Source organism: Octopus sinensis, linkage group LG17, assembly GCF_006345805.1.
Source record: "Octopus sinensis linkage group LG17, ASM634580v1, whole genome shotgun sequence".
NCBI lineage: Eukaryota > Metazoa > Mollusca > Cephalopoda > Octopoda > Octopodidae > Octopus > Octopus sinensis.
Window position 1 is genome coordinate 2,048,580 of NC_043013.1, and position 15,241 is coordinate 2,063,820.

Genomic DNA, 15,241 nt, shown 5'->3' on the forward strand with positions numbered 1-15,241 from the left:
GTTCAGTCCCACTGCATGACACCTTGGGGAAGTGTCTTCTTCTATAGCCTCAGGCAGACCTAAACCTTGTGAGTGGATTTTGTAGACAGATACTGAAAGAAGCCCATCATATATATATATATATGTATATATTTAACTATGTGTGTGTCTTTGTGGCTGTTTTTGTCCCCCCCCCCACTGCTTGACAACTGGTATTGGTATTTAATTCTTTTATTAATTTCTTTCAGTCATTTGACTGCAGCCATGCTGGAGCACCTACATCCCCACAACTTAGTGGTTCAACAAAAGATACCAATGGAGTACTGGCATCAGTTCATTCAACTAAAAATTCTTCAAGGCAGTGCCTCAGCATGGCCAAAGTCTAATGACTAAAGCAAGTTAAAATTAAAGGATAAACACACACACACACACACACACACACACACACACATATTTACATACTCCCACACAAACATACATACACATACATCTGTGCATTCATATTTCCATTTATTTGCCATCATACAAACGCCAACGTAAAAACAATATATCTTACAGTATTTATATATATTGGACAGTTATAGATTGCCATGTCATACGAATGTGATGAGATATTTGATTCAGTCTTCAGTTTAATATTCAAAACAGCTAATGGTATCTGATGTCCTTGAAAGCTGGAATCATTAAAAAGAAAGAAAGAAAGAAAGAAAGAGGATATTTTTGTAGAATTTTGAAATTACAGAAATATTATAATTTCACAATTAACTGTGTTTTTATGAGAGCTAAAATAATGCCTTTTATGCAATTTTGGACCCTGGTATTCAGGTTTCTTTGACATTTCGTTGAGGTTTATTGGTAGCACAATGATGAATGTTAGAAATATACCATTTTCTTCTTCTTCTTTTTCCTTCTCATCCACTTTTTACTCATCTTTTATTCATGAATGTCATTGAAAGCACCAATACCACCAACAACATCACCATCTTACCATTATCAATGCCATCATCATTAACACCATTATCTTCTCCTCCTCCCCACCATCGACACCCTCATTTTTACCATGTCATATCATCATCATCATCATCATTTCCTCTCCTCCTCCTCCCCCTCCTCCTCCCCACGACCACGACCACGACCACCACCACGACCACGACCACCACCACAACCACGACGACCACGACCACGACGACCACCACCACAATCCCCCCCCCCCCACTTTCTTATCTCCTTCCCCTCTGCCACACCCACATTGTCATCATTGTTGCCACCATCACATTTGTTTACTTAACCAGACATCTTTTCTGTTCTTCTAAAATGCCTAAATTCTGTTCAGAATACTTTTTACGGCTATGCTACATGGCTACATGGCTACATGTACAGATCTACACTAAATCTAATTCTTGTGGTGGTTTCAACATTTGTTTGACTTTTTTTTTTTTCCAATGATTTTTTTTCTTTCTCACTAAATACTTTTTGTTACAAACACTGTTAGACAAATGGAGTCGGATTTTTATTCTATCATGGATGTGGCATTTGAACTCATTATTGTGGTGACTCAACTAAATATTGATTTCAGATTTTTGCAGCAATTTCAGGAGAAGGGGATGAGTCAATTACATCAACCCCAGTATTCAACTGATAGTTATTTTATTGGCCCCAGAAGGATAAAAGGCAAAGTCAACCTCAGTGGAATTTGAACTCAGAACATAAAGGCGTGAAATGCCATTAAACATTCTGCTTCGCTTGCGACCTTATTCAAATATAAAGAATCTAGAACCCTCTCAACTGTTCAGATAATGAAAATATAACATACTGCAATATTACATGTTTGTCTTTCAGACTTTGACTACACTTTTCTTTGATATTCCCAAACATCATTTGAAGAGATGCAATCATTAAATGGAGGTTCTGCAGGCTTATTGGTTACAAGGTCATGAGAGTTCAAACTTTACTGTATCCATTGTGCTATGTCTCTGAGCAAACATAGAACTCTGCTTACCAAGTTCCTCCCCTTGCTGAAGAAGATTGGTCTGCAAGGGCCCTGTGCTGTGCTGGTGTCACATAGAAGCACTCATGCTGGTGCCAAATAAAAAAGCCCCATGTTGATGTCATGTAAAAGCACCTGTGCTTGTGGCATGAAAAGTAGCCAGCACACTCTGTAAAGGGGTTGGCATTAGGAAGGGCATTAGAAACCAAGCTAATCAGACTGGTGCAGCTTTCCTGCTTACCAGTTCTGGTCAACCTGTCCAACCCATGCCAGCATAGAAAACAGGCATATAATGATGATGAAATACACACATACACACACACACACACACACACACACACACACACACACACACACACACACACACACACACACCACACACACACACACACACACACACACACACCTATGGTTCAAGTATTTTCTTATTTGGTAACATCACACCATTTTACTCCTGTGTATGTAATAAATCCTTATTTCGTTATATTAGTGAAATAGAGACTTACAGCATGCACTGAAAAAGTAGGGCGTTCTGATATTACCAGGTGAGGAAATACCTGGGTCATAGGAGGGTTTGCTAGTACACTACCAGCCCTACTACTAACATGGGACTTGGCCACATGAAGCTATATATCTTCAATATTATTTTTTAAAAATACATTTATTATGAACTTCTAGTAATGCATGCACAATCATCATCATCATCATCGTTTAACGTCTGCTTTCCATGCTAGCATGGGTTGGACGTATGACTGTGGGCTGGCGAACCAGATGGCTGCACCAGGCTTCAATCTTGATCTGGCAGAGTTTCTATAACTGGATGACCTTCCTAACGCCAACCACTCCATGAGTGTAGTGGGTGCTTTTTCATGCCACCAGCATGGGGCCAGTCAGGTGGTACTGGCAATGACCTCGCTCGAATCTTTTACACATGTCACTGGCACAGGTGCCAGTAAGGCAATGCTGGGTACGATTGTGCTCGAATGGTGTCTTTTACGTGCCACCGGCACGGAGGCCAGATAGCCACTCTGGCAACAATCATGATCAGATGGTGCTCTTAATACCCTACAGTAACCTCTTTTATACTGTCCACTATCCAAAGTGAAGTGTTCATGACCAGACTACAGTTTACATGCATACGTGAACACAAGTGACCTCTCATACGTGAACACAAGTGACTTCTCATTTGAAATTCTACTTGGTAAACTGTATATTTGAATATCTCAACAATTCATTTACTATTATCATTAATAGTGTGTCTTCTTCTTGTGTCTTTAATACTACAAATATTCTTTTGTTTTAAGCCTGTTTCAGTTGCTTTTTTTTTTCCAGTTATTATTCTTCTTTTATTCATCATTGATTTTTAATATTAAATGCATTTTCTGTTCGCAGCTGCTTTGCAATATTTCATTTTATATTGGGTGTCAGGCTGACAGAGCCATTACCATGCTGGATACTTTACAGTATTTTATCTGTCACTATGTTCTGAGTTCTAATTCTGCCAAGATCAACTTTACCTGTTATCCTTTTGAGATTAATAAAATAAGTGCCATTGGGGTTGATTAATTAACCCTGCCCCTACTCCAAACCTGTGGCCTTGTGCTAGAATTTGAAACCAATATTTAATTTTATAGCTGTCAGCTTTAAATTTTACATTTTCAACTTTTGCATGCTTTGGTGTTCTACTAAGAATTAATATTTCATTGCTTTTACAACAGTAGATATACTTTTAGCATTTTTCTTTTCAACATAAGTAATACTTAGATTACACTGATATTAAATATCTACATATTGACTTGCTTTGCTTCACTTTCACTTTATACATATCAATATTTAATTATATCTCTGCATGTTATATATATATAAACAATAGACTTCTGCCATTTTGTTTGCAACAAAAAGGTGATAATAATGTAAATGAGATGGGCTTAATTTTTCACTACACATAAACATTGATAGAATAACAGTATAGTTATATTGTATTTACTGCCAAAATACTGCCAGTAAATTTATATATATAAATATTTTATATATATATAAATTTACTGGCAGTATTTTGACAGTAATTTTTATTGCATTATTTTTTATTGCATAGGAATGGCTGTGTGGTAAGTAGCTTGTTTATGAACTACATGGTTCTGGGTTCAGTCCCAATGCATGGCACCTTGGGCTAGTGTCTTCCAGAAGTAGTTGCTTTCTTATGTATGAAGAAAGCCATTGCGAGAAAGAATCATTGAAGAGAGTCATTGATAATGCAATGGGAGGCCCTTATATGGCTCTTGAGCCCTGCCAAAGATTTGCACATTTTATTGCATAATGCAGAGTTGTGCTGGCTGGGAGAAGGAATAGGTGCCGCAGTAGGAAGTCTTTTGATATGTCTTTTAAATCCTCCAACTGAACAGCACATCTTTCCACTGATCCTACATGTTCTGTATGGAACTCGTGACTTCTCCGGTGGCTGACCAGGCCTGCATGACTCAAGCATTTCCTCATACAAATCACACATGTACAAAACCACACATTCCTTCGTTTTCTATTGTTTTGTTCTTTCTAAGCTTTCTTGTGATCTTCTCATGCTTCGTTCTCTCTCTTTCAAACTTCAAACAACCACTGTGCACTCTTCCTTCCTTTCCTTCCTTCCTTCCATCCTTCCTTCCATCCTTCCTTCCTTCCGTCTGTCCATCCAACCAACCAACCAACCATCCATCCATCCATCCATCCATCCATCCATAAACATTTGACAACTTACCTTCCAGCTTGTAAGCAATGACCCTTATAGTCCCAATCTGCCCCATACAGGAATAAATCAGTGAGGACCAAAGTCCAGTTTCCTTCTCCAACCATTTCAACTCCATCAAAACACAATTCAACCTGGAATGATACACGTTTTATTCAGACAATAAAATTTAGTTAATGTCCTGCAAATTTAATCTGCTCTGTCAAATGTGGTGGTCCAGCTTGGCATTGCTTAAACTAAACAACAAAAGAATTATTACCAGAGAAGTTTGCCTTCAGTTCATAATCCAAATAAGAAGACAAAGAAATCTTTTAACACATCTTCAACAATTCATTACAACCATTTCTGTACCAACTCTGCATGCGATGCCAGTTTATGCAACAATTCAAAATGAAAATCTATGTAATGTTTGTGGTTGTAGATATTAGAGTGTTCTTTGATGCAAGTCTGATGATGTGCTACTCGGATGCCTAAAACCACAAACTTTACATAGATTTTCACTTCAAATTTTTGTGTAAACTGGTATTTCAAGCAAAGTTGGTACAGTTGGTTCTAATGAATCATTAAAGATGTGTCAAAGGATTTCTTTATCTTATTATTATTTGGATAATAGTTTACTCTTTGCCGCATCCACACAATGGAACTACCATCATGAAACTAGGATTTTCTACACTTGCAAAATTTCAGTACTTGTCTGGAATTCAACAGCGTTGATAACCCATAACTTGGGTTCAGTGCTTCTCTGGAAATACCCTACCTTTATACCCAACCAGGATATACAATTAAAAAAATGAATTTAGCAATTTAACGCAATTCTAATATTTGTCACAGAAGTTTCTGTACCACTTTGTTTCTGACCTTATTGTAAATGCTTCTTTGGACACAATATATTTTTCTTTACTGCCCACAAGGGGCTAAACATAGAGGGGACAAACAAGGACAGACAAAGGGATTAAGTTGATTACATCTACCCCAGTGTGAAACTGGTACTTTATTTATCGACCCCGAAAGGATGAAAGGCAGAGTCGACCTCGGTGGAATTTGAACTCAGAACGTATGACAGATGGAATACCGCTTAGCATTTCGCCTGGCGTGCTGACGTTTCTGCCAGCTCGCTGCCTTCAATATGCCAAGTGATACTTCATCTGACTAGCATTAAGTAATGCTTCTTTGTATGTCGTTTAAAATATATATATAGTTGGTGTTGCTTATATAAGGAGAAAACAAAACAATAAGGACAATTAGAACAATAAAGACAATGAAAAAGGATAAAAATAATAACAATAATAACGACAATACTAACAGCAATAAAACTAACAGTAGCAGATCAAGAACCATTCATAAGACACAAATGTAAATAATGGTTGATGGTAGAAAAAATCATCATCATCATCAAACAGTGGCAGCAGCAACAAATGTCAGGCCTCCCTTAATGTTACTGGTAACATATAACCTTGTATAGCTTGTCACATAGTCGGGCCTTTGTTAACCCTACCAAGTTTGTTTGGTGAGGAATGTGGGTTTTGTTGGACACCTTGCAAGATGATAAACAAGATGTATTCTTCACAACCCACATAGATTTTCTATTTGCACTTTTTGTCAATACATTTTTATACATTTGTTTTAATCTTCTGTATGAACAATTTGATATTATCAATAATCTGATAATATTTAATAACAGTGAATGTAACAGTTTAACTTACCATGTCTAAGGAATATTTATGAAGGAAACAGAAATCAGTTTTCACTGCTGTTAATAAAGTCTCGGGATTGGCCATTCCTCCAAGCCATAGTGGCATAGCTTTAATATTCCAGTTAGAAATATTAGCCTCAGATAACTTATCAAGGAAGATTCTGAGCTGATGATGTTGGCGATTTAAATCTGAAGGTAAAAAAAATAGTATAATACCCAAGAAAAGATTGAAGATACTGGAACTAATTAAAGAATTTGATACATTCATTTATTTAAAAAGTGTGTGTGTAAGAGAGAGAGAGAGAGAGAGGGAGAGAGAGAGAGAGAGAGAGAGAGAGAGAGAGAGAGAGAGAGAGAGAGAGAGAGAGAGAGAGAGAGAGAGAGATCCAAATAGATTTTTGTCTTCTTCATTACATGTTAAAAAATGATTTACTTCCTTCATTTTCTTGAAAAATCACTTTGGTTTTCAGTCCAAGAAATTCTGAACATTTTGCTCCGGCATCACATTTGAAACACTTCAATTATTTTCTGATCAATTTTATTAGCTATAACTATGTTCCTTAGGTCATAACTGGAAAAAATCAAAGCTCTGATTGATTAAATTTTTCATCATTTCTCAATATAATCCACTTCTTCTAAGCCACAGTGAATTTAATCATATCTGATTCAGCCATTGTTCATTTTCAGTTTTATTTATTTTGCGTGTGTAGAAATTGACCTGAGTAGAGATATACTATTATCAGATATTTACTGCTATTGGCACCAACCTATCTTAGACTACTTTTAGTTCAATGATGCAGTCTTCCAGTTTTAACCCTTTCATTACTGTATTTATTTTGAGATGTTCTGTGTTTCTTTCAATTAATTCTAAATATAACAAAGAATTTAGTAAAATAACTAAGTTATCTTTCAGCTAGTGTTAGGAACATAAATTGTGACTAAGGTTTGGTGGAAGATTTTAATTCAAACCTTATGAAAATAAGATATTTGTACTTGAGAGCCAGAACCAGTTTCAGCCGGGTTGGTCATGAAAGGGTTAAACAGACTGAATTTCCATGAAAATTTCTGGTTAATTTATGCTCAACACACCAACTTAATGACGACAAGGTTATTTTACCAAATTCTTCATTCTTTTCAAAATCAGTTGAAATAAAAAGCAATGTTGACTCAAATATTAGCATCGACATATTTATATTTACCGTCAAGCCAAGTGGTAAGGGTCTGTGGTGAACTCCTCCAGTTAGAATACAACCATGATGTTGGAACTTGGTGTTGCTTTAGACATTCTATAGTTCCTTGTGAGCTTGGATTTTTGTTTAAAACTTCTGGGAAATTCTCTTTGATATGTTTAACATCTCTCTGCACTTTTAATAGCAGAGTATTAAGGATCAAACATTCCTACATTAAGTGAATAAATAAAAGATTAACAATTAATCTTCTCTCAGCACAAGAAATATTTAAATATAATGTTACAGTGAATTCTACAACAGTAATTCTACAAGAAATGAAACCTTTTATCTTTTACTTGTTTCAGTCATTAGACTCTGACCATGCTGGAGCACCTCATTGAAGAATTTTTAGTTCAACTTATCAACTCCAGTCCTTATTATTTTTTGTAAAGCCTGGTATTAGGATATTGGTTTTTTTTGCCAAACCACTGAGTTACAAGGATGTAAACACACCAACACCAGTTGTCAAGTGGTGGTGGATGGACAAACACATACACAAAGACACACACACACACACACACACACACACACACACACAAGACAGACTTCTTTGAGTTACCATCTACTATCCACTCACAAGGTTTTGGTCAGCTCAAGTCCAAAGAAGAAGACACTTACCCACAGTGCCAGGCAGTGGGACTGAACCCCAAACTTTTTACCACACAGCCACTTATTGTGGTGCTTTTTTCTTTCTTCTACATTTATTCCTCTTTGGCTTTGCTGGATTATACAACTTTCTATGGAATGGTTGATTACATTGATCCCAGCATTTGTTTTACAAACTGATACTTTTGTATTTATTCAACTCAGAAAGAAGGAAAGCAATGTGAACCTTGACAGGATGTGTACTCAGAATGCAAGGGAGTTGATGAAATACCACAAGGTATTTTTTCCAATGCTCTTTCAATTCTATAAACAACCAACCAAATCCCTTGTTGTTAGTGATAATTTTTAGTATTATGCCCCACCCAACCAGTGAGGTGTGCATCCTACCTTGAGATTAAAGGTGGTATTTAAAATGGTCAATCCTGCCATAATTAAAAAATTAAATAAATTAATGAAATAAAGAGTGGCAGTAGTAGTTGCTGAAGACTGAAACTCACAAGGAATGAAATATAGCATAAAACACATGTTGCTTGGTTAACAGACCAGATGTAATATTATAAATTATAATTATTTTTATTGGTCAACAGACTAGATGTAATATTTTAAATTATAATTATTTTGATTGGTCAACAGACCAGATGTAATATTATAAATTATAATTATTTTTATTGGTCAACAGACCAGATGTAATATTTTAAATTATAATTATTTTTATTGGTCAACAGACCAGATGTAATATTTTAAATTATAATTATTTTGATTGGTCAACAGACCAGATGTAATATTTTAAATTATAATTATTTTTATTGATCAACAGACCAGATGTAATATTTCGAATTATTATTTTGATTGGTCAACAGACCAAATGTAATATTTCAAATTATAATTATTTTGATACCACATTTATAAAAAGCAGCAAGCAATTACATATTAATGGTTGGCACTCATAAACCTTGCCCAGTGTGAAAACATCTATGGAATCTTTATATGACATTTATGAAGATATATTTCGCAAACTAAAATATACTTTATAAACTCCAAATGGGAATTTCTAGGTTAAATTCTAGATTAATAAAATATTTGTGTTGATAATTATTGGGTTGGCAACTAAGTTCCCACTGTTTTTTTTAAATTTTGGAATTTTTCGAGAATTCTATTTTTGTATCATTTTGGAATTTATCTTTTTTTCTCTAGTTAATTTTAGTTAATTTTTGTTTATTTTCAGATCACTGAAATGGAATGTCAAGTTAAGAAAAACGAGCATTTTCAACACTTCCTTCTTTTTGCTTTTAATCAAGTTTCTAAGGCCACAAAAGCTGCTCATGACATTTGTGCTGTCTATGGAGAGGATGCCATAGCTGAAAGTACCACTCATGATTGGTATGCCAAGTTCAAAAATGGAAATTTTGACCTCTAAGACACACCTCATTCTGGCTGTCCAGTTGAGTTTGATGAAGAGCGATTAAACCAAATTTTGCATGAAAATTCTCATCAAACAACAAGGGAACTGGTAGAGAAAATGGAATGCTACCATACTGCTATAGAGAAGCATCTTCACTCGATGGGAAAGGTTCAGAAGTATGGAGCATGGGTTCTGCATGCTTTAAGTGACAATAACAAAAATCAATGAGCCACAATCTCTGCTGGTTTGCTTGCTTATCACTGCTCAACTCATGGTTACAAGCAACGATTTCTTTACCGAATCGTTACTGGCGACGAAGAATGGTGCCTGTACATCAATATGAAGCAGCGTAAGGAATGGCTTAGCCCCGGTAAATAAGGGACACTGCGTGTGAAACAAGATCTTCATCTGCGTAAAATGAAGTTGTGTGTATGGTGGGACTAGGAAGGGATTATCCATTACGAATTGCTTCAACGGAACCAAACGGCCAACGCGGAACTCCGTTTTCCACAGATGGAACGACTCAACACGGCTATTCAAGAGAAAAGACCTAATCAGCAGCATGGAGTTCTTCTGCTGCACGACATCGCCCGCCCTCACATCGCCAATATGACCAAGGAAGCCATTCAAATGCATGGCTGAGAAGTGCTGCCACACCCGCTGACCCGCTGTACTCTCCTGATTTGGCACCAATGGATTTCCACCTCTTTCGATCTCTTTCAAATGCTATGTGCGGAGTTTCGTTCAATACTGATGCAGAATTGAGAGCTTGGTTGGATCAATTTTTCGAGTCGAAATCGGGTGATTTCTACCAACGAGGTATTGAAAATCTTGTTGAATGTTGGGAAGAATTTGTAAACAACAAGGGTGAATACATTATTGATTAATTAGTTGTTATTTTGTATTAAACCTTTAAAAAATTTAAATTTTTAAAAAAAAGTGGGAACTTAGTTGCCAACCTAATATTTCTAATGCAATATCTTTCTACTGTTTCACTGACACTTCAATTTAATAGGATAAATATTTATAAGGATCATGAAATATGATGTCTTTTACATTAGATTTTCATCTGCAGTAACTCAGTTATTATGTTGCTTAGCAAAAAGGAATTTACCTGCCACAATGCCCATAGAACATTGGAATAGTTCTGAATATCATAGTTTGATGAATCCTGAAATCCTGTTCTGACTTTTGGATTAAAATGTATATCTGGTAAATCTAAACATGACGGTAGTTTTTCTGTGCAAAGTTCAAGGCTTGACCATAAGTTTGGACTTGCCAAATCTTGACATATTCCAACCCTGCATAATTCTTCCATTCTTTGTTTGTCATAAATGACATTCATTTTGCGAAAAAAGATTTTGTTTCTGTGAATACAAATAGAAATATTGAGAAGAATTATCACAAGATGCATCATTGTTCCAAAAAAAGAGAAAAAAAAGGGAAGACAGAAATCTTGGTTATGCTGAGTGTGTGTGTGTGTGTGTGTGTGTGTGTGTGTGTGTGTGGTGTGTGTGTGTGTGTGTGTGTGTGTGAGATAGAAAGAGATGTATTTTGTCAATGTTGATGTTTGGCCCCAAGTCAGTACTGATTGAGCTGACATTTGATCAAAGATTTTGAATCCATTATCATCCAGTTTATTATTCAGCCACAGAGTATCTAGGACTACATTGTTTTATATATGTCCTTACTGTTTTGTGTTGTGGGATTTGAGGCAGATTTACCTACTATTTCTATCAGTTTCCATATATCTATGCAGCTGTACATATGTGTGTGTATGTGGGTATTTTCAGACAGTAAGTTCATTATACTATCTACCAAGTCAGACAACATACTAAAATAAATTATGAATTCAATGAAGCGTAAATTTTGAGCAGGATTTTGAATCTTAAATTTAAAGCGTGACTTTCTACAATATTGTCACAATACTGTTGCAACATTATCACAATATTGTCACAATATTGTTACAATACTTTCATGACACTGGCACTGTTGTTTCCTAATTTACACTGTATGTAGAAGGTTCTCCACAGAATTTAATAATTGATTCAGGTATTGTTGAGTGGTTAAGAAGTTTACATCACACCACATGGTTTCAGGTTCAGTCCCACTGTGTGGAATCTTGGGTAGGTGCCTTCTGTTATAGCCCCAGACTGACCAAATCCTTGTGAGTGGATTTAGTAGATGGAAACTGAAAGAAGCCCATCTGTATGTGTACATATATATGTATCTGTGTGTGAGTATGTGTGTGCTTGTGTCTTTTTGTCTTGACCACACGATAGTTGTAAATGCAATTTTCTGTGTAAACATAACTGGCCATGGGGGATATTACCTTGCTTGGAAACAGGTGAAGGTCGATGACAGAGAGGGTGTCCAGCCACAGAAAATATACCTCAATAAACTCCTTCTTACCTATGCAAACACGAAAAAGTGAACATTGAAACAACAATGACGACAGTTATAGTTCATCATCATCATTTAATGCCCACTTTCTAAGCTGGCATGGGTTAGATGGCTTGGCTGGAACTGGTAAGCTGGAAGGCTGCACCAGATTCCATTCTGATTTGGCATGGTTTGTACAGCTTGAAGCCCTTCCTAATACCAACCACTCCAAGAGTGTAACAGGTGCTTTTTGTGTGCCACCAGCATGTGTGTCATTTACATGATACTGGAAATGACCACAACTACGGTTTCACTTGGCTTGACCAGTCTTCTCAAGCAGAGCATATCTCCAAATATCTCAATCATTTGTCATCGCCTCTGTGAAGCCTGACATTCAAAGTTCAGTTTTATGATAAATTAAAGAGATTATTAAGGAATTAACCCTTTCGTTACCATATTTATTTTGAGATGCTCTGCGTTTCTTTCAATTAATTTTAAATATAATAAAGAATTTCAGTGGTGCCCCAGCATGGCCGCGGCCTTTGGGCTAAAACATTTTTAAGGATTTAAGGATTCAGCTAGTATTAGGAACATAAATTGTGACAAAGTTTTGGTGGAAGATTTTAATTTAAACCTTATAAAAACAAGATATTTGTACTACAGAGCTAGAGGCGGTTTCAGCGGGGTTGGTAATGAAAGGGTTAAGGTTCCAACATTTTCAGGTTGCAGGACTACATAGATTCTCTCCTGATAGCTATCTTTAGGGACCAAGAGAGAAGCAAAGGGAACAGAATGTGTCTTACAAACCTGAACGTGTCGATATCCCTTGAGACGCAAAGAGGAAAGTGATGGTTGTCTGAGGAATTGGTTTCTTTCATCCTGTTCTGGAACCATTTCACATAATTACATAATTCTGAAAGATGAAAACTACCTTCAAGCATAATGTCTTCACATATACACACACACACACACACACACTCAGACACACTCATTCATGCACATGCACACACACACTCATTTGTGCATGTGCATGCACATACCTGCGCATACACATAAGCTCACACACATGCATAGAACTCATTCATGTATGCACATGCACGCACACACACACACACACACGCACACACACACATACAAAAATGCAAATCCAACCATTGTTTTACCCCATGGAAAGAGACTATATATCAGGTTGAGGAAAAAGCAATGTTTTGAACCATGAAGAATTTGTACTGGATTTTTGCAGAGTTTTGAATTTAAAAAAAATATTTTTTTGCAACTGTCCCATAATATAGACATAGACTTGCCCAAATGCATAAAAAAATTAACATTGATATTTTTTCACCGTTGTTACAATCATCTGAAATGGAAATGTCAAAGCGCGATGATTCAAGCAATTTTGCTATTCAACTTCAAAAAAGGACATAAAGCAGCTGAAACTGTTTGCAATATGAAATGTTTGATGAGGAAATGACCAGTGAGCAGTCAGCTCAAACATGGTTTAGACAATTTTACAGCAGAGACATGAGCCTTGAAGATTGTGAGCATAGTGGATGCCCATGTGTCATCATGATGGTCAACTAAAGACCATCATTGACAAAGATCCACGTAAAATCACTCGAGAACTGGCAAAAGAACTTCCAGTTACCCAGGAAACTGCCTGCAACCATTTGCATGGGATCAGAAAATCAAAAAAGCTTGACAAATGGGTACCACATGATTTGAATGAAAATCAGAAAATGCGCAGACATGAAATTTGCTCGTCACTTCTTCTCCATAACCAGACCAATCCATTCCTTGAATGTATTGTAACTTGTGATGAAAAGTGGATTCTGTACATTAATAAAAAAACATTCTTCGCAGTGGTTGGACCAAAATGAAGCACTGAAAACCTTCCCCAAACCCAAGCTCTTCAAAAAGAAGGTCATGGTGACTGTTTGCTAGTGTACTGCTGGACTTATCCACTTTAACTTCTTAAAACCTAGATAAACCATTACTGCAGAAACATATTACCATGAAATTGCCAAAAAAGAATGAAAATCTGCCACTCTTCTGTCACTGATGGTTTACAGAAAAGGGCCAATCCTTCTTCAGGACAATGCTCAACCACATGTTTCAGTAATGATGCTCCAGGAGTGGAGGGAATTTGGTTACAAAGTTCTTCCTCACCCAGCTTATTCCCCAGACCTTTCTCCTACCAACTGTCACTTTTACAAGCACCTTGATGGTTTCCTATGAGACGATTTCAAAAATCAAACTGATGCTGAAAGTGCGTTCAAAGAGTTCATCAGCTTCAGAACTCCAGATTTTTATGTTACTGGAATAAACAAACTTGTAGCTTGTTGGCAAAAATATGTTGATTGTAATGGTGCTTACTTTGATGAATAAAATTTCCACATTGTTGAAATATTTTGTGATGAATTTCATGTTTCAAAACATTGCTTACTTTTTAGTCAGCCTGATATCTCTCAATCTGAATTCATCTCTATTTTTTACTTAAGTCACCAGTCATTATCAAAAAATTAAAAGGGATTCCCTTCACATGACTGGGGAAGATCTCAGCAAGCAGTGATAATCATATCGTTACCAGAAAATATTTATGTATACATAAACAGCCTTTTAGATGTGTACAGTTACTTTAATAGATAATGTAAACTATATGCAAAAGGCATAAAATATGTTAAATTTGTAAAGTATAGTTAGCTTGATGTGTGAATTATATATATGTCAGTTGGGTGCAATATATATTTATATGTTAGTTGTGTCCATTATATGTGCAACTTACCAACATTAGCTGGAGCAACAGGGATGATATATCCTGCAACAATAATGTCAGACATCGGTCTGTGAACTACTTGATACAGCACATCATTTATAAGAATTTTTATATATCTTCTGTCTGATTCTTTCACTACCAATAATTGGTACAGCTGAAATTGGTAAATAGAAGAATGAATGCATGAATGAATGAATGAATGCTTGCATGCATGTAAGTATGAGTGTGTGTGTGTGTGTGTTGTGTGTGTGTGTGTGTGTGTGTGTGTATCTGAAATCTAAACTAGCAAGACAACCATGATATAATGCAATGAGCTTTGAAGCAAGAACTGAGCAAATGTTTCTCCCAAAATTTAAATCAACAGTCAAACACCTAAATATTGTTGCAAAATTACTGAATGGAGAATCCCGAGAGAAGGACCTGATAATTGAATACTGGTGCAGAAAGTTCATG

General features: G+C 36.1%; 1 protein-coding gene across 1 annotated transcript in view; it reads right to left on the reverse strand.

Moving 5' to 3' along the window:
* The window catches only part of LOC115221005 (dynein beta chain, ciliary-like), a 198,543-nt gene that overhangs the window by 11,510 nt on the left and 171,792 nt on the right, over positions 1-15,241 (reverse strand). The window contains exons 66-72 of the mRNA XM_036510277.1: positions 14,798-14,942; positions 12,823-12,928; positions 10,748-11,000; positions 7,596-7,794; positions 6,407-6,585; positions 4,716-4,837; positions 536-653 (exon numbers count right to left, since the gene is read on the reverse strand). Coding sequence (XP_036366170.1) covers positions 536-653; positions 4,716-4,837; positions 6,407-6,585; positions 7,596-7,794; positions 10,748-11,000; positions 12,823-12,928; positions 14,798-14,942 — 1,122 coding nt within the window. The remainder of the gene's footprint in view (positions 1-535; positions 654-4,715; positions 4,838-6,406; positions 6,586-7,595; positions 7,795-10,747; positions 11,001-12,822; positions 12,929-14,797; positions 14,943-15,241) is intronic.